At 47.7% G+C, this 20,364-nt stretch overlaps 1 protein-coding gene across 2 annotated transcripts; it reads right to left on the minus strand.

Annotated features, from left to right (window-relative positions):
- Nucleotides 1–517: 517 nt before the first annotated feature.
- Nucleotides 518–19,892, minus strand: NACC1 (nucleus accumbens associated 1). 2 transcript variants are annotated; one of them, XM_033924141.1, is made up of 6 exons: nt 19,413–19,892; nt 6,211–7,079; nt 5,617–5,790; nt 5,422–5,527; nt 5,229–5,326; nt 518–4,658 (listed from the first exon to the last, which is right to left on the minus strand). In XM_033924141.1, exons 1-6 carry the CDS (start codon nt 19,622–19,624, stop codon nt 4,399–4,401), a joined length of 1,719 nt encoding a protein of 572 aa, XP_033780032.1. In that variant the 5' UTR covers nt 19,625–19,892; the 3' UTR covers nt 518–4,398. The 2 variants fall into 2 exon arrangements, with proteins under 2 accessions (XP_033780032.1, XP_033780031.1); XM_033924140.1 differs by having other exon boundaries at nt 6,211–7,082.
- Between the last annotated feature and the right edge of the window lie 472 nt (nt 19,893–20,364).

Here is a 20,364-nt window from a genome sequence, read left to right on the forward strand (position 1 = left end):
GCGACTCCCACAAGACGCAGCGACGCTTGAACGCACGTGCTGTAAGTGTGGAGCAAGGCCGGCACGATTTCAGAAGGTGTTGAGGCCCGAGACACTGAAGGCAGCGTCGATGAGGGTCCGTCAGCAAAATCTCGCGCTGGCACTTGACACACTTCTTAAAACCAGTAATAGGCCGGGACATAGGCCGAAAAAGCTCCGCCGCTAGGTCGAAGCCGCGGGGCTGCGGCCACGTGGCCTGCCCGGTCGAACGGAAGGAAAATATATATTTTTTTTTTAAAAAAAATAAAATACGACGAAAATCAACGATTCTGAGGTAAAAGAACCCAAAACCGTGGACTTAGAAGGCACAAGGGAAGTTACTTCACGCAGAGAGTCGAAGACAGACTTCTCGGCTCCACGGAAAAGTAAGAACTGAGGAGACACGCCCGGTGCATCAGGCGGGAAGGCACTCACGCATGCGCGGTGTGGGCGACTCGAAACTTCTAAAGTTTCTACAAGCAAGTATGCTTGTGAGACGTCCGCATCGGGGCTCCGTCGGATGACGTCACCCACTAGTGAGAATAGCTGCCTGCTTGTCCTGGGATAAATCAACCGCCCATCAGGTGATGCGCTTTTGATTATCACCAATAGGGGCTGTGGCCAGATGCCATCAGTGAAAGGGGCAGAGTAGAAAGAAGTCATAAGAGAATCCAGAAGACAAGGCAATGAACCTCAAGAAAGTAGATTTAAAGAAACTAAAGCTTCTCTCCTGTTTCGTAACTGGCCTATTAGTGAAAGGACGTGGGCTGAATCCGAGCAGTAATAATAGTACCCAGTTCTCTTCTGAATGTCACCACAACATAAAGCTGAGAATCCAAATCAATCTGAAGTTACAGAATAAAATTCAATTACAGACAAGGAGAAGTGGTGATCAAAGAGCCCAGTCCAGAAAAGCAGTGCTAGTCAAATACCACGTAGAGCAGAGCCCAGACCAAGCTTCAGCCCTGCACCCCTTCACAATGAGTTTTTAGGCCCTTCCTGAAACTCAATATCGCCACACTCATTACAGTGTAAAAGTACACACTTGAGTCTGTGTGGTGACGGCTGCCACTCCAGGTAACTCCCTGGCGTGCCTAATGCTGCATTAGCCGCAGTGCCATATGGAATTTACCTCTTCTATCTCGGTTCCGGAAGAGCGCAATATAAAAATAACTGAAAAGAAGAATACACATCGGGGTATATTTTGTGAAGACTGTTACTTGACCTGGTCGTAATCTGCAGATCTGCTCAACAGGACATAAACAAGAGATTTACATTAGACAGATTCATTTTCTAAACTTGATGGAACTGAACAAACTCCCAGGGGCTGGTGAGTTTGACATCTTTGGAGTATTGTAAGAGCAGATTAGCAATGAAAGGGATGATGACAAGAACTTTCAAGGAAACAGGTCTCTGGAAGGCACAAATTCTGGACGATGAGAGGGGAGGATATTTAAAAATGTTAGATCTAGCACCTTGCTCTAGGAAGGGTCTGAAATCATTGCTGTCCGAGCGTTGAGCAATGGAAGTTATGTTGAGTTTAGCTACGTCTGTGCTGGATATTGTGATTGTAGTCCTTATCTGTGCTTTAGTTGGGGAGAAAGGTAACCTAGGATTAGCCATTCACAGAAGAGCGCTGAAAGAGCTTAAAGATGACACTGAAGAGCTACGATCAGCAGGGAATCAAAGATTTGGAGGCCAATTTCCTTCCTGATTCATCTCAGGCCGTCCTGCATGTTTATTACTACTTAATATACCCTCCTTCTGGTGTACAATCAACAAAACAAAAGACAGGAAAAGAATGCCATTCGGTACAGTCTCATGCACTACCATAGTTTAGCCCCCAACCTGCAAAATGGGGTCCAAATAATGGGACTTAATTGTCATTTCTGAAAGTCCATTATGAAGAAAAGGTGAGAGCAATGAAAAAGACAGAATTTCTAGTGGACTCATAAAGGCAGGACCAAATCACCTAAAGCAAAAAGATAAGGTAATGTGTTTCTGAGTTAAGCAAAACATTTTGAAGCCAATGTCCCATAAAGAACATAAGCAGCCATGTTCTATAATGTTTGGAGACCTTTAAGATGATACTTATTAATTGCAATGATCTATTCTCCAGATCAAAAAAGCATAGGTATGAAAGTCCAAGAGTCTGCAAAGAGAATGGATAGTGTGTAAAGACAAAAAAAACTGTCTTCAAAACCTTAGAAACTTGCTTATCAAAAAATAGAATAAAATAAAAAAGTCACAAACCCAGAGAACCAGCAGGTACGCAATGTAATACCCTTCCTTTAAAAAGGCTCCAAACAGTAGCCCAGGAAACCACAGATCATCAAGCCAGACAACTCTTCTGATAAACTGGCAGAATCTAATGATTACAGTCACTGTTGGAGGTCTTGAATGCATCAGTTGGCTGATATTATCCACTTGTACAGATTACTCGCAACAGAAGAAGAAAAATAATCTTCTCGTGGATAATAAGCAGAGTTAAGGATGACCATTTTTGTCTCATATAAATAGGATAAAATTCCACCAGGACTGACACAGAGCACCACCCTAGTGCAAATAAGGAATGAGCAGCTGAGAGGAAGAGAAGAGCCGGGCCATAAATTGCACAGAAATGGGAGTAGACGGGGAAGGGGGAGTGCTAAAGTTTCCGCATGACACAAAATTATTCCAAGTAATCATAACCAAAAATCATAGGGTAAGTGGGTGAAGAAGTGGCAGAAAGAGCTCAGTACAGGTATGTGGAAAGGGATCCAACCTCTGGGAATAGAGCAGCTCACTACCTCTCAGAAAAGGAGTTCACTGTGCAATTGTCCTATGTGCAGCAGTGGTCAGCAAGGCTAATAATGTTAGGACTTTATGCAATAAGCAAATGGCATTCTGTGATTGTAGAAATAAGAACAGCCTTATTGGGTCAGACCAAAGGTCCATCAAGCCCAGTAGCCCGTTCTCACGATGGCCAATCCAGGTCCCTAGTACCTGGCCAAAACCCAAGGAGTAGCAACATTCCATGCTACCGATCCAGGGCATGCGGTTCTAGTGATCCCTACCCCCCAAAACGGGGAGCACAAGAAAAAAAGATAGCCAGGAAGACAACATAGATCAGACTATGGAGCTATTTTCATAGAGCCTAAAAAGAGATTAAATCATGAGAGGTGCAGAAAGGAAGCATAGAACTGTTATTCACCGTCATGATGCAAAACTGAAACAGGTGTTGAGTTTAAAACAAAAGGGATACGAGAAGTTCCTTGATGAAACTATTGAGAGCAAGGGATTCAATAGATCCAGAAAACACAGGGTGCAACAGCCTCCCTCCTCTTTTCATCCCAAACACATCTTCAGGTCCTCTCCGTCTTTTCACTTACAAACCCTGAGGGCTGGGTCAGAAAGATTAACAAGCTCCTCATAAAAGCCATATCTCAACAGAAACCTTCTCAATGGGTGCTCAACATTTCCTCCAGATATTTACATAAAACCAAAATCCTGCCTACCCAATGGCACTGTTCCACCTTTGATCCTTCGCAGGGTGGAAGGAGGCAAGTACTCACTTTGTATAATCCTTTAAATGACACATAAAAAGGGGGTTGGTATTCCTAACATAGCACGTGCATTTGTACTAAGCCTAGACTATGCAAATCAAGTCATGCAGATGGTGGAAGAGATGGGAACAAACCACAGGAGGTGGAAATGAGCACATCATCCTGGAGCCATCAAGTCACCTGTTCTGCTCTCCTCGCTTTTCTCCAGTGGAAGCTGCAGGCTGTTTTCATCCTGACACGACCCTTAGAATCTTCCATTCACCAAGCAGAAGTGAAAAAATCTTCTAAAGTAGGAACAATGCCGAAGCCCAACGAACCTCCTTTCTATTGGAATGCTGGGATACAATTCCCAGCATCCTGTGTGCCAGGCAATGCCACACATCCCCAGAGGAAGGACCCAGTCCCGGAGGGGGCATCAGCCCTGGACTCTTCTTCCACACACTGACATTCATTCTGCTCCTTCCTCCTACCCCAAGGAAAAGCTACACAGGCATCATGTTGCTTGGAGCGATGGGAGGAGGCCCAACTGCTTGAATAACATTGCAGCCTCCAATATTTCAAGGGTGAAGCAGAGGAATTTCAGAAAAGACACTGGTACATTTTTTCACATTTTCTCTTTCTATGAAAAGGCCTTTCCTTTCTAAGCAAATATATATTATAAATATAAAAATTCAACTGAATTAAAAATGTCTGGATCTCTCTCTGCCTCCAGTGCTCGCCATTCTCGCACAGGGTGAAATAATTAAAGGGACGGTGTGTGCATTACTCCTCTGGCAGACATTAAAAGAAAGGGTGAAACTGGCTGAAATGAAAGCAGTGGCCCTAAGGCTGCTTTTCAAGGCAACCCCTCAGCAGAGGCCCCTGCATCGTCCTGGCTGTTGCTCTCGAAGCCTCCCTGTTCCACTCCCATGAGATCTGGTTCCATTTTGCCCGTATCATTGATGAAGCTGGTGTATGTGTCACCCTCTGCCATCAGCAGCTTCAGTTTCGGAATCCAGCTTTTCCGTACCACACGGCGGGCGTTTGTACACATGTCGGCTGCGATGGCGTTCATTTCGCTCTCCTTAAAGTTGGGTGCAAAGTTCTGGCAGTAAACTGTAGAGGTGGGGAAAGTGAGAAAAAGGAGTAAGTGTACATACAGCTTCTGGAGACATTTCCATCCCAGCAAGGTAGGAAATTCTAGCCCCCCCCCCCCCCCCACCTCCCATCTCTGTCACTGATCTCCCTGCAGCAATAAATGTTTCCCTAGTTCACTTACCCAGGCAGTTTTCAGGAGGCTTGTCCTCAATTGCAGTCTAGATATAACCCAGCCATCCATGATATGCACCCCTCCCCCACTACAACTCAACCTTTCAAAACCAATCTCTCTTCTCTGCCCTCTTGCACCCAAAATATGACCCAGCTTTCTGGGGCCCCCAGAACATAATCTGACCTTTAGGAGCCCATGTCAGGAGACACATACCTCAGAAGATATCACCTGTCCAAAGTCCGTCTCTCCTGATATCCTTCCCTCCCACCTCCCAGATATAACTCATCCATCCACAGCCTGTATTTCCTGACAATTATCCAGCCCAAAACATAATCTGGCTTTCAGCGACCCCTGAGTCTCATCAGTTCTCTCTCTCATCAATGCCCTGCCTGCCTCTCACCACCATTCACACTTACACTTCACTGCGTGAAGGACTCTGCTGTCCAGTGGCTTACGACTAGGATCATTTGTGGAGGAACGGATGCCGGTGCCACAGCTGTTTGCCAGAGTGTTCCTGAGGAAGAGTTTTAGCACATTATACAGCATCTGTACCCCAGTGCAATCACCCTCCTTCCCCTTTCGTATACACACACTTGAAGGCGTACTCACCGATCAAAAAATGAAGCCAGGAGGCGTCTGAGCAACACCTTGTGCCGTGTGCCTGCACTGACATGGCAGTTCATCAGCTGTGCTCGTGTGATGTACACATTGGTACCTGTGGAGACAAATGCATGTCATCAGTACAGTTCTACTAGCACTGGCTGGGCTTCTAAACTGATAAAGGACAGGAACGCTGCCACCTACCAATCACCAGTTCCAGTTTTTCTGTTGGATCTCCTTCGTCATACAACTTGGGGTGGCAGCGGTTCCCAATCTGATTGATGAGTTCAGCAGGTAAACAAGCCAGGTCCTGCCTAAGCCGCATCCGGCTGCGGGACTCTGAGGGAGACTGCTCAGGGAGAGCTTCCACCTTCTCCGCTGTGCAAGGAATAAAGGGGGAGAAGAGATGAGCTGCAAGTACAGAGATTGCTTAAAACCAGTGCATCCTTGCTGTGTTCTTGCCCAAAAGAGACATGAAAACAACACAAAGATGATATCCAACATCAGGTCCGGACACTATACAGAGCACTTCTTCAAGTGAATGGCAGCACTCAGCTCCACAGCTGCCATTCACTTTCCCTTCCCCAGCAGTGATACAGCTAGCCAGACCCAGAGCTGCTAACTCATTTTACTTCCCTCCAGCAATTAGAGAACCCTGAGCTTATGCCACTACCCCCCCTTCCCCCAAAGCTTCCACCGCCATTCCTCTAGCACTGAACCTGCCAGCCCTGAGAACTGCTTCCCCCAGCAGGTCAGCAGTACTGAACTCTCTTCCAAAGTGCCCTCCCCAGAGCATACCTGACTGGTTGACATTCATCATGCTGTACATTGTGTACATGTTACAGATCTGCCGGTATTGCTCATCAGAACCTTCTTCCACCACATCCTCCTCCTCATCCTCTTCATTATGGTAAGAGCCGGGGCTGTCGCTCGTGTAGGCACTAGAAGTTCCAGGACTGGTGCGCTCCGACGTGCTGGGTCCGCTGCCTGCCACCGCTGCCACTGGCTGCCTGTTGACGTTAGCCTCTGTTGAGAAGCGGGGCATCTTGCGGCTACCGTTGGCCTCCTTCTGACCACTGTCCCAGAGGCGCTTGGCCACAGGCGTGCACTGCACTGAGTCCAAGTCTTGGTGTTCCGTCTTCACACGGGACATCAGGGGTAGTGGCGTGTTACAGGAAGGGCGGGATGAGGTCTGAGCCACGGGGCTCTGCGGCTCTGAACTGGGGGTCTCCTCACTGTGCAGTCCCTGGGAGTCACAGCTCGGGGAGCTGACTTTCAAGAAGAATTCTGTCCCTTTCTCCATGATCTCCTGGATCTGCAGGAAGCCAGCTGTATACATAAGCAGGAATTGATCCCCCACATTCATGCTAAGACGGCCAGTGTAACAGAAGCTGAGGATCTGCTGGAAAGACTGAGGCTGTACCGCTGCCGGGAGCTCCACCACTGCGCTCTTGCTGCTATTGAAAAGGTCCCGGAAATAGGAGCTGCTGGCTGCCAGCACCGCACGGTGGGCTTTGAAAGCATGACCCTTCACTACTACAGACACATCACAGTACAGGCCCTGCAGCCGCTGCTCATTCAAGCACTCCAGAATGCTGTTTCCAAAATTTGGGATCTCCATCTGCAGAGTTTGGGCCATGGTCACCTCTCTCAGAACAGAGCGAGGTCTGCTGGAAGAAAGGACAAGAGTGAAACATTAGACATGGAATCTTAGCTCCAGAACCAAAGAGGCGCCCTTGGTGCAACGAGTCTGCTCTTGAACATCATCAGTAGCCCAGATTTACCCCAAGGAAAGAGCTCAGGTAAGTTCCTGGTGAGGCTGACTCTTAAGCCACTACAAACTAGGTATTAGATGTTGAGGTTGAGAGCAATGGCCCCTTGAGATGGATAAATAACAAAAGTCTGCGACTCCCTGATGACAGGAAGGAGATAGGTTGGATTGGAAATGTGTGAACTATACTGCTTAGGAGGCCATACTGCTTCCTTGTTCCAAAGGTTGTATAGTTCTGGGTAATACGTCCAGTGAGACAGCAAGGAAGTGCTGAAGCTACCCTCAGACCTCTACTCAAGGAAGAAAGAGCAAGGCCATCCACAAAGGCATCCTGATGAGACAGATGGGAAGGGGGAGAGAGCCCATCTACACTGACATCGTGATGTGCTGGGCTTTCTTTCTGCATTTCTGATAAATTAAAGCTAATTGCTAACTGCATAGTAGTAAAGGTCTTAAACTGAATCCCTGAAAGAATGAGGTCCTGCTCTTTCTTGGCACCATTTCCTCATCCTCTCTTCCTCGATAACAGTCAGCAGGCCTCCAATTCCCTTCCCAGAATTATTTTCTTTTTTTTTTATAAATCTTTATTCATTTTTGCATCTTACAACAAGTGCATCAATAAATGACATTTGAAACTGAATACAACACTTTAATTCCTATCATATTCAACATTAAATCATAAAATTTAACTCCCTCCCTCCCATTACCTATGCAATCATATATATCATATAAAATTTTCTTTCCTATTGATCTAACATTTAATAAAAATTCAAAACTCCCCCCCCCCCCCCTCATTTGCAATGTATTTATAATGGAAAAATGGTATCTATGCCCAGAATTCTATTAAAGTAGAGGGCATTACTTTGGATTCCTGCCAAATCTTCGACCCATGTATGTCTAATCTCATTCTTTATCCTGACAAGAACTGCAGGCAGTCCGCTCTCTCCGGGATCAGAGGCCATTATGCCTCCTTCTGTACACTCCGAGCCTTTCATGCCTACATCAACCATGGACAGTCTCACACCCAAAGTTGTGGAGTCGGTCCATAAAACCATTGACTCCCACTCCTTTATTTATCTCTCTCTCTTTGCAAGGTGTGGCTTCTTGGGATTTTGGTTTATCGTTTTTGATCAGCTATTATGGATTTGGCATTTATGTTGTGTGTGACCGAGGTACTCTGTTAGCATGAGTTTTCTCGATAGTGGAGGAGACATTTGTGAGAGGGAGGGGGGGGGGGGAGACAGGGGTTTTGCTGATCCTTGTTCTATATTATTTGTGATTTTATAAAATGACACTTGTACAGAATATTGCTTCTTTTTATACTTTAATAAAATGATTTCAATATAAAATCACAACTATTCAAGGCTTGCGCGGATGGGATCTGACAGAGTTTGCCACTTTCACTAATATAAATAGCAAAAAATATATTACATTTTGTTTCATCAAAGAACTTGACTATCAAAATATATTTTAAAGTAAAACATATCCTGGAAAAATGGGTTAATCAAATTATCTGTGAAATAAGAAATGTAAGCATTATAATATTTGCATGCCATACAATTTAACTCTGTTAGGAGTTGGAGTCAGAGTCAGCACATTTTCACTGCCTGACTCCAGTAACCCCAAATTGCTTCCGCCTCCGCCTCCACATCTGAGAAGAATAGAGTCAATACCGGTGCAGAGGAGGGACAAAAGATTAAGTGATGCTAAGCACTCTCATTCTTTCTTTATTAATGTCCCTCTAGCCAAGCAAAGCTGAGTTCTCAGCTCCTGAATAATATCGACAAACATGGAAACTGGCTAGTTATTCTAGCATCCTGATGAGAGACAGATTGGTAGGGGGTGCGAAGACATCCAGACAGATGGGGAGGGGGAGCAAGGTCAGCCAAGATAGCACCCTGATGAGAGACAGATGGGGAGGGGGAGGGGGAGAAAGGCCATCCATGATAGCACCCTGATGAGAGACAGATGGAGAGGGGGAGCAAAACATCCATGATAGCACCCAGATATGAGAGATTTGAGGGGGAGCAAAGCCGTCCATGATAACACCCTAATGAGAGACAAATGGGGAGAGGAGCAAAACCATCCATGATAGCACCCAGATGAGAGAGAGATCGGAGGGGGAGCAAAACCATCCATGATAGCACCCAGATATGAGAGAGATCGGAGGGGGAGCAAAGCCATCCATGATAGCACCCTGATGAGAGACAGATGGGGAGGGGAGCAAAACCATACATGATAGCACCCAGATATGAGAGATCGGAGGAGCATAGAAACATAGAAAGATGACGGCAGAAAAGGGCCATAGCCCATCAAGTCTGCCCACACTACTGACCCACCCCAATAAGTCTAGATGCTAGTGAATCGTCTTACGTAGGGATCCCACGTACATGTCCCATTTGCTCTTAAAGTCAAGCACGCCTGTGGCCTTGACTACCTGCACCGGAAGCTTATTCCAGTGATCTACCACCCTTTCCGTGAAAAAATACTTCCTGGTGTCACTCCTAAATTTCCCCCCTTTGAGTTTAAGCGGATGCCCTCTTGTGGTCGAGGGTCCCCCTGGGGAAGAGGATGTCATCTTCCACCTCGACACGTCCTGTGATGTATTTAAATGTCTCAATCATGTCCCCCCTCTCCCTGCGATCCTCAAGAGTGTAGAGCCGCAGTCTGCTCAGTCTCTCTTCGTAAGAGAGACCCTTGAATCCCAAGATCGTCCTAGTGGCCATCCGCTGAACCGACTCGACTCTAAGCACGTCCTTACGGTAATGTGGCCTCCAGAATTGCACACAGTATTCCAGATGAGGTCTCACCATGGTCTTGTACAGCGGCATTATGACTCCTGGTTTCCGACTGACGAAACTTCTATTGATACATCCCATCATTTGCCTTGCCTTGGATGTGGCCTTCTCTACCTGCTTGGCAGCCTTCATGTCTGCACTGATGACTACTCCCAAATCTCTTTCTACTGAGGTTCTAGCTAATGTTACTCCATTTAAGGTGTAAGTTCTGCACGGATTTCTGCTACCGAGGTGCATGACCTTACACTTCGTAGCATTGAAGCCTAGCTGCCATGTCGAGGACCAGTTTTCCAACGTACGAAGGTCCTGTGTCATACTATCATGTAAAACGCTATCACTTACTATGTTGCACAGTTTTGCGTCGTCGGCGAATAATGTCACTTTACCCTGTAAAGTCCACTTTACCCTGTAAAGAGCAAAGCCGTCCATGATAGCACCCTGATGCGAGACAGAGCAAAGCCATCCATGATAGCACCATGATGAGAGACAGATGGAGAGGGGGAGCAGGGCCATCCATGATAGCACCCTAATGAGACAGATGGGGAGGGGAGCAAAACCATACATGATAGCACCCAGATATGAGAGATCGGAGGAGCAAAGCCGTCCATGATAACACCCTGATGCGAGACAGAGCAAAGCCATCCATGATAGCACCATGATGAGAGACAGATGGAGAGGGGGAGCAGGGCCATCCATGATAGCACCCTAATGAGAGACAGATGGGGAGGGGAGCAAAACCATACATGATAGCACCCAGATATGAGAGAGATCGGAGGGTGAGCAAAGCCGTCCATGATAGCACCCTGATGAGAAACAGATGGGGAGGGGGGAGCAAGGCCATCCATGATAGCACCCTGATGAGAGACAGAGCAAAGCCATCCACGATAGCACCTAGATGAGAGACAGATGGAGAGGGGGAGCACGGCCATCCATGATAGCACCCAGATATGAGAGAGATTGGAGGGGGAGCAAAGCCATCCATGATAGCACTCTGATGAGAGACAGATGGGGAAGGAGAAACAGGTCATGGCTTGCAGCGGAGAACAGGAAGCAAAATGTCTTTAGCAGAGTCTTCTATGTCAGCTATGTGGTCTTCAGATTAGCCTGTACAGCAGTCAAGCACAGCAACCAAATGCCATAGGTAAGGAGGGCACATCTAGCACTATATAGCAGCATATCAAGAGTCAACTAATCCAATACTGAGGCGATCCCCCCCCTACACCGTTATTCCAGTACTAACCCCCCCATCCCATACATGCACACAGTTCTGCTATACGCCCCCTGCTGTCTTTGGCATGCTTTGATACCTCACAAGCCTAATAGGAGGGGGAGCTGGGATGGGGTTTGAATATCTCTTCCATACAGACAGCAAAGAGCTATCCTGAGCCTGCTACACGCACCGCTCTGCTCAGCCGCCAACACTTCCCAGACTTCCTTCCAGACAATGCAGCATTTGGGAAAATTTCTGCTGAGCAAAATGCACAGGCTTCAGCAGTGTGAGGGTGCGTGTGTGTGTCTGTAAGCAGAGAAGGAATGTGTCTGATCCTTTCCGTACCTGTTGGGGGGAGGGGAGGGAGAGGATTAGGCTGAGGTGCTGATATCTATTTGCACATCAGAGAACAGGAGAGGGCTGAATGTATATTCTTATTGACACCTTATGGTCCTGACAGGGTAAGGTGTTGGTGTATCCCAGTCTGCATTCAGTTCGTGGGGAGGGGGAATGGCGATATTGGCATAATGTTCCTATCTGCACCTACGAGAGGGGAGAGAGGAGGTGTTTATGCCTATCTGTTCCCCATCTACAGATAAGTATAGGAAGGGCAATGTAATGGTGCTAGAAAGAAACTGGCATACACAGACAGTCAAAAGCACACACATAGAGCAAGCTGCAGTCAGTCTGGGATTCCTGTTTCACCCCCAGTCATGCCATAATCTAGGTAAATATTTAGCCACAAGGTGCCAGTAACCAGCCTTATGCTGAACTCACAGGAGAAGGTCAACAAAGTAAAAGCACAGAGAGTCCCCACACGATTTCAGGGGGGATACACTCTCCTCTCAAGAGCATTCCAGCTCTATCCACAGCTCATGCGTATTCCAGCCCTGGTGGTCACCATAGGAGCATTCCAGTCCCGACAGAGCCAGTTGCCAGCACGTACCACGGGAGCATTCCAGTCCCGACAGAGACAGTTGCCGGCACGTACCACGGGAGCATTCCAGTCCCAACAGAGCCAGTACGTACCACGGGAGCATTCCAGTCCCGACAGAGCCAATTGTAGGCACCTACCACGGGAACATTCCAGCCCAGAGCTAGCTGCAAGCACCTACCACGGGAGCATTCCAGTCCCGACAGCCAGTTGCCGGCATGAACCACAAGATTCCAGTCCCGACAGAGCCAATTGCCGGCACCTACCACGGGAGCATTCCAGTCCCGAAAGAGCCAGTTGCCGGCACTTACCACTGGAGCATTCCAGTCCCGACAGAGCCAGTTGCCAGCACGTACCAGGGAGCATTCCAGTCCCGACACAGCCAGTTGCCAGCACATACCACGGGAGCATTCCAGTCCCGACAGAGCCTGTTGCAAGCACGTACCATGGGAGCGTTCCAGTCCCGACAGAGACAGTTGCCGGCACCTACCACGGGAGCATTCCAGTCCCGACAGAGCCAGTTGCCGGCACTTACCACTGGAGCATTCCAGTCCCGACAGAGCCAGTTGCCAGCACGTACCAGGGAGCATTCCAGTCCCGACACAGCCAGTTGCCAGCACATACCACGGGAGCATTCCAGTCCCGACAGAGACAGTTGCCGGCACCTACCACGGGAGCATTCCAGTCCCGACAGAGCCAGTTGCCGGCACTTACCACTGGAGCATTCCAGTCCCGACAGAGCCAGTTGCCTGCACGTACCATGGGAGCATTCCAGTCCCGAAAGAGGCAGTTGCCAGCACGTACCACGGGAGCATTCCAGTCCCGACACAGCCAGTTGCCGGCACCTACCAAGGGTGCATTCCAGTCCCGACAGAGCCAGTTTCAGGCATGAACCACAGGATTCCAGTCCCGACAGAGCATGTTGCAAGCACGTATCACGGGAGCATTCCAGTCCCAACAGAGCCAGTACGTACCACGGGAGCATTCCAGTCCCGACAGAACCAATTGTAGACACCTACCACGGGAACATTCCAGTCCAGAGCTAGCTGCAAGCACCTACCACGGGAGCATTCCAGTCCCGACAGAGCCAGCTGCAGGCACCTACCACGGGAGCATTCCAGTCCCGACAGCCAGTTGCCGGCATGAACCACAAGATTCCAGTCCCGACAGAGCCAGTTGCCGGCACGTACCACAGGAGCTTCTAGTCCCGACAGAGCCAATTGCCAACACCTACCACGGGAGCATTCCAGTCCCGACAGAGCCAGTTGCCGGCACGTACCACGGGAGCATTCCAGTCTCGACAGAGCCAGTTTCAGGCATGAACCACAGGATTCCAGTCCCGACAGAGCCAGTTGCCAGCACGTACCATGGGAGCATTCCAGTCCCGACAGAGCCAATTGTAGGCACCTACCACGGGAGCATTCCAGCCCAGAGCTAGCTGCAAGCACCTACCACGGGAGCATTCCAGTCCCGACAGAGCCAGCTGCAGGCACGTACCACGGGAGCATTCCAGTCCCGACAGAGCCAGTTTCAGGCATGAACCACAGGATTCCAGTCCCGACAGAGCCTGTTGCAAGCACGTACCACGATAGCATTCCAGTCCCGACAAAGCCAATTGCAGGCACCTACCACGGGAGCATTCCAGCCCAGAGCTAGCTGCAAGCACCTACCACGGGAGCATTCCAGTCCCGACAGAGCCAGCTGCAGGCACTTACCACGGGAGCATTCCAGTCCCGACAGAGCCAGTTTCAGGCATGAACCACAGGATTCCAGTCCCGACAGAGCCTGTTGCAAGCACGTACCACGATAGCATTCCAGTCCCGACAAAGCCAATTGCAGGCACCTACCACGGGAGCATTCCAGCCCAGAGCTAACTGCAAGCACCTACCACGAGAGCATTCCAGTCCCGACAGAGCCAGCTGTAGGCACCTACCACAGGAGCATTTCAACCCTGACAGAGCCAGTTTCAGGCACAAACCACAGGATTCCAGTCCCGACAGAGCCTGTTGCAAGCACGTACCAATAAGGCATTCCATGGGGACAGTCAATTCTTGGCATCACCTGCCACAAATATGCACCACAGGAGGATTCCAAACCCAACAAGCCAGTTGCAGGCAAGTACCATGGGAGCATTTCAGCAGATAAGAGCCAAAAAGGGAGAACTTTGTACCGAAAACAACAATGTAGGAAGGTGAACCCGAGGTATTGCCAATGATCTGGATGGAGTGGAATGTGGATGCTTCCCCCTAAGTAAATCGCTTTGAGAGTTTGCCACAATTGCCCAGTTCCAAATCTGGATTGTTTCCATGCAAAGTAGGTGAAAATCTGTGTCCCTTTGTTAAGACAGAACATGGCAACTTGGTTGTCTGTATGGACAAGGACTACTTGATGGAGGAGACGGTTCTGGAATGTTTTTAGAGCATTGCTTATTGCTCCTAGTTCAAGAAGATTGATATGGAGGGTTTGTTTGTGGCGAGACCATGCACAGGCAATCTAGATAAGCACCCCATCCAAACACTGAAGCATTTGTGTTTAGAAGTTTTTGATGGCGGGTGGGGGAAGTGCTGGAAGGGAGACCTTCAGTGAGATTGTGAGGAACCATCCCCAATTGGAGAGAATGACAGAAGTCCGAAGTGACATGAATTGTAGCAGACAGGTGTCCCGGGGCTTGAGATCAACTGAGTCAATAAAGGTCCATTGTGGTACTCTGAGGTGAAGATGTGCAAATCGAGTGACATGCATTGTCAATGTCATATGACCCAACTGACAAGCAGAAGTGTGTTGTAGGGTAAAGATTGTTTGGCACAGGTGGATGAGATTGTCTACTCTCAAAAAGATTGACCGTAGTATCCAGGAAAGCCCTGATGAACTCTAGCACACGAGAAGGGTGTAGATGTGACTTTAGGTAGATGATGGCAAAATCAAGTTACAGAAAACAACTAGCTGAATTGATGGCATGCTGAGCTGATTGCAATGATGAAACCTTACTCAACCAATTGCCTAAACCCCCATATTCAAAGGGCTGCTGCCACTACCACCAGGTATTTTGTGAAGACTCAAGGGGCTGAAGTCAGTTTGAAGAGTAAGACTTTGTATTGAAAATGTTGAGAACCAAAGCGGAAGCGAAGATACTTTCTAGAGGTAGTTTGGATGAGTGTAGGCCTCTTTTAGATCTAGAGAGAATAGCCAATCACCTTTTCCAGTAGAGTAGAAGTGTTTTCAGAGGAAAAAAAAAAGAAAATTATTTGTTGAGACCCTGGAAGTCTACAATAGGCCTCTCTCCTGCAGAGGAACAGGTTCTATTGAGGTCGGCTAGAGAAGGGCCAAGAGTTCTTGGTGAAGGAGGGTCTACTGGAACGAGTTGACTCTTTTGGTGGGTGGTTTGGTGGTTTTCTGAGCAAGCGCATGGTGCAACCCTGAGTGACACCTCGAAGTACCCACTGATACATTGTGATAAGAGTCCAATGTTGATGTAAGTAAAGCAACCTGTCTCCAATGGGGAGAATGCTGGCAGTGCTCTCTAGAAAGGACTCAAAAGGACAACTGCTGTTTCAACTTTGATTTTTGTGTCCTTTATTGTCTTGAATGAGGTCATTGAGGGGCAGGCTTAGAAGATGATGAAAGCAGATTATTGTAATGTCTTTGGTGTTATAATTGAAATGTCTAGATCAGTGATTCCCAACCCTGTCCTGGAGGAACACCAGGCCAATCGGGTTTTCAGGCTAGCCCTAATGAATATGCATGAGAGAGATTTGCATATGATGGAAGTGATAGGCATGCAAATTTGCTTCATGCATATTCATTAGGGCTAGCCTGAAAACCCAATTGGCCTGGTGTTCCTCCAGGACAGGGTTGGGAACCACTGGTCTAGATGATGCTGAATGTTTTATTGTCTAAAACAGTGGTTCTCAAACCTGGCCTGGGGGACCCCCAGCCAGTTGGATTTTCAGGATATCCCTAATGCATGAGCCAGATTTGTATACCTCATTAGGGATAACCTGAAAACCCAATTGGCTGGGGATCCCCCAGGCCAGGTTTGAGAACCACTGTTTTAGACAATAAAGAAGATTGAGAGGTGTGTGGTTTAGAGAAAATTATCATAGTATTGGTGTGTTTTTTTAAATCTTATCTGCAGCTTCTTCAATCAAGTTGTCTCCCTTACAAGGAACATTGGAAAGACATTCTTGTACCAAATTTTCCAGATCAGACACTCTAAGCCAAACCAAAGCTGCACTGCAATTACCACCACAGATGTTATGGAAGAACATAAGGACAGCCTCACTAGGTCAGACCAATGGTCCATCAAGCCCAGTAGCCCGTTCTCACGGTGGCCAATCCAGGTCACTAGTACCTAGCCAAAACCCAAGGAGTAGCAACATTCCATGCATCCGATCCAGGGCAAGCAGTGGCTTCCCCCATGTCTCTCTCAATAACAGACTATGGACTTTTCCTCCAGGAAATTGTCCAAATCTTTCTTAAAACCAGCTACGCTATCCACTCTTATCACAACCTCTGCCAAAGTGTTCCAAAGCTTAACTATTCTGAGTGAAAAAATATTTCCTCCTATTGGTTTTAAAAGTATTTCCCTGTAACTTCATCGAGTGTCTCCTAGTTTTTGTAATTTTTGACAGAGTGAAAAATCGATCCACTTGTACCCGTTCTGCTCCACTCAGGATTTTGTAGACATCAAAGGCATCGAAAGACCCTCTAGCCATATACTTTCTTGTCGTAAACAAGTTCTTCAGACAATTGCTGAAACTCTTTTGTCTGGCGGGAGGAATTTGTTGAAGAAAGGATTTAAAGAAACAGACATATAAAATTGGTAGACCATAATTCTATTAATCAGCATAGATGATTGGAAAATGCATTTGCCAAGAGTCCAATGTTCTGGCTTCTCTTCCTGGAGGAGCAAAAGTGTAAGATTGTGAGTTGCATGAATGCTTGAGGGAAGAGTCCAAAACTAATGAATGATGTTGAAGTTGAACTTTGTCAAATCCTAGACACTTTTGAATTCTATACATTGTGTCTAGCTTTTTAGGAGCTACTTGTATTGACAGGGGATTCTCCCAATTTGTTTAGTGGTGCTTCAAAGTCAAGAAGTTCACATAGCTCAGAGTGAGGCTCCTCCTCTGTTTCCATTTTGAAGGGTGAAGCCTGCCTCAACTGCCTTACAAAACCAGTAAGAGATATACTTTCTGATGGAGACTTGTGTTGAGGTGGTGGAAGGATTAGAAGGATTCTTCTGCTGAGTATCCTGGCAAGTCATCAGAATGGTTGGAGTTATTGAAGTCAGACTCTTCAAAGTACTCTGCTAGGTGAGTCATGGGTGTGCGTCAATGTGTGCCAAGATGCAGGAAATAACTCCTCTACCGATCCATGCATCAAGTGGGTCTGTGCCAACTCCGATGCTCGCCGTTGTGACCTTATCTTTAATCGATGCTTTGAAGTATCCTTGGGCTGAGCTGAGGCAGGCATGGAAGCTTTTAAGACTGCAACTACAGTAGCCCCAAAAGTTCTTGTCTGAGCAAAGCCCGAATTTCCTCTTAAGGAGATGGTGCCAGTACAGAAAAAGACATCAGCATGAGACCTTGATGTTGAGGCACATCTACGAGAAGACATCACTTGGATGGAAAAAGAGTGATCCTCGGTACATTGACGCTTGGGAGGATGCAGTGATACATATGTCTAAAACAGGAAGAATGTTTGTGCTTCTTAGCTTTCTAAGACTCAGTCATTGGCACTGAGTCCAGAGTATTGGGCATCAAACTCCTTACAGAGGTAAGACTCTACGTCGTTTTCATTCATGCCTTGAGTATCGGGATACGTGGCACGTAGGACATCTGAGTGTCAGGTCTGAGTCCCCTGCCATGCTCGATGTTGATGCCGACATGGTATTGAAATGTTTTTCAAACTGAAGTTTTTGGGCTTTGAGTGACCTCTCTTGTATATGGAGGCAAAGGGCACAGCTAATGTCCCAATGTTGAGGACCCAGACATTGGTCTAATTGTATCAAGAACATTTCTTAAAGTTACTTGGTAGTCTCTTTGGCATGGAGGAGAAAACGGTTGACAAAAAATCAAAGGGCTCAATGGCTCGAGTAACTAGGATGCTGAAAATAATCAACACTCCCAATGGGAAAAAAGGGCCCAGCGTGGCCCAAATGCCAAAAATTGAAGCCAGGTAATATTCTGGAAAATGATTAACTAAGAGGAAAATAATTAAAAATAAGTATGGGAAGGCTGAAGAGAGAACTGAAAACATGTTTTCTCAGCACCGTGGAAAGCAAGAACCGATGGTTCCGCAAACTGACATCTGGCAAAAGGCACTGGCACACATACAGTACGGGTACTGCTTAAAGATTTAAAGTGACTGTACACTTGGCAGTCAATGTATTGGGTTCCGTGGATGAGAATAGTATGCCTGTTATGCTTGGAGAAACATGTCACAAAAAATATAAAACAATCAAATCATAAAACTATCTGAAATGAACCAAGTTACAACTTCATCTTGTCCCCCCCCCCATCTCTTCCTTTAGATTGCCTTGATTTTAGTCTGTTAATATCCTTTCAGAGATACAGCCTCCAGAAACAAGGCGTCACCAATGATTTTAGCGCCTCCATGCCAATACTTGCCATATCCAGTCCAATGCAGAAGTTTTGGTATGTTACAAACTCCAGGACTTTCACAAGACCACCTGATCTTGATAGGTTCCCCTGCGCACTATATTCTTTTGTATTTGATCTTATTGACCTCTAGAGCAGGTCTCATTTTCAAGTGTTTTGGCTCCACCATTCAAACTGTCTATCCATCCATATGACTTAGAAGCAGAAAGACCTTTTCACATCCAGTCCCCCAAACAGGCAAATGGAGGAAAGGGAAATGTGCACTTTTCAACCTCTTTCTTCTCCATAACACTTTTATTAATCCTTTATGTTGAGCAGACTTTCTATGAAAGTCACAAGTCCTCAATTACAGACTCTGCTCAACGTAATGGATTTGGGGGGGAAAGTGATGCCTCAGGTCCTACAGGTGCTGCAGAGCCACATGGAGAGGAAGAAACCCAATCCCAGCCCCCCTTTTCTTTAAGGCCAGCCAACCCCCGGAACCGCTAACTCAGCCCCCCCTCCCCCCTCCAGCTCCCCCGGGGTGGGGGAGGGGAAGGGATCGAGGCCTGGACGGAGCCCAACTCGCAGCACAGCCGCCCCCGCGACAAGGTCCCCCCCTCCCTCGTCTCCTCCTCCTCCCCCCCCCCCTCCGCGACGCGGCCCCCTCCCTCCTTCCTCTCACCTCCCTCCGCCTCCTCCTCCGGGTCTCAGCGGCGGCTCCGGCTTCGGCGGCCATTCATTGTCAGCCAGGCCGCGATGCGGAGCGCCGAGCCACCCACCCGCCAACGGCCAGCAACCGCCGAGTCGAGCGTCGAGCAATCCACCCGCCACCTCCCAGACGCTGTGCGCCTGTCTGGACAATAAAGCTTCTTCAATACACACTGAGGCTGCCATTTTGAGAGAGAGCTGAGCCCACAGAGTTCATACGGGAACAGACCAAAACAGTGGCCCACCTAGCTCAAGATCCCCGAAAGCCAAAAAAGATTTGATGCTTTTCTTAAACCCTGCTAAGCTAACTGCCTTTGCAAAGAATTCCAGAGTTATACAGGTTGAGCGAAGAAATATTTTTTTTTGCAATTGTTTTCAAATCTAACAGTAGACTCAGTTAACCAGTACTCATGGGGACTGGCAGAATCTCCGAGAGGGCAGGAGCCAGAAAGCATTCAGCAGGCTCGAGGCCCCGCAGCTGCCCAGCGTAGAACATTGGCATCAGACTTTCAGCACCAGCACGTGTATGGTAAGCCGCTCAATAGGGGTGGTGGACAGTAGCTGCGATCATCTTGTGCATAAAGGGAGGATAGCAGCAATGGTGGCCCTGGAGGGGAGAGTTTGGAATGGAGGGTAGCAGTGAAGGTGTTCGGGGGGGGGGGGGGGATTTTTTTGCCAGTTGCTTGAGTTTTTGTTAACAGTCTACTGTACCACTTAGTAGCTTCATTGCATGCCCCCTAGTCTTAGTAGCTTTGGAAAGATTGAAGTCCATTCATTCCACTTCACTCAGCATTCCTAAGATGGGTCTCAATATTCGGGTAGGGGGACAGTGAGGGAGGGATGGGATTTAAATAATAGACTAAGGTTAAGTGACTTGCCTAGAGGCACAAGGAGCAAGCCCAAGTCTCAGGCCACTCTACTAAATA

The sequence above is a fragment of the Geotrypetes seraphini genome, chromosome 16, assembly GCF_902459505.1.
Source record: "Geotrypetes seraphini chromosome 16, aGeoSer1.1, whole genome shotgun sequence".
Taxonomy (NCBI): Eukaryota; Metazoa; Chordata; class Amphibia; order Gymnophiona; family Dermophiidae; genus Geotrypetes; species Geotrypetes seraphini.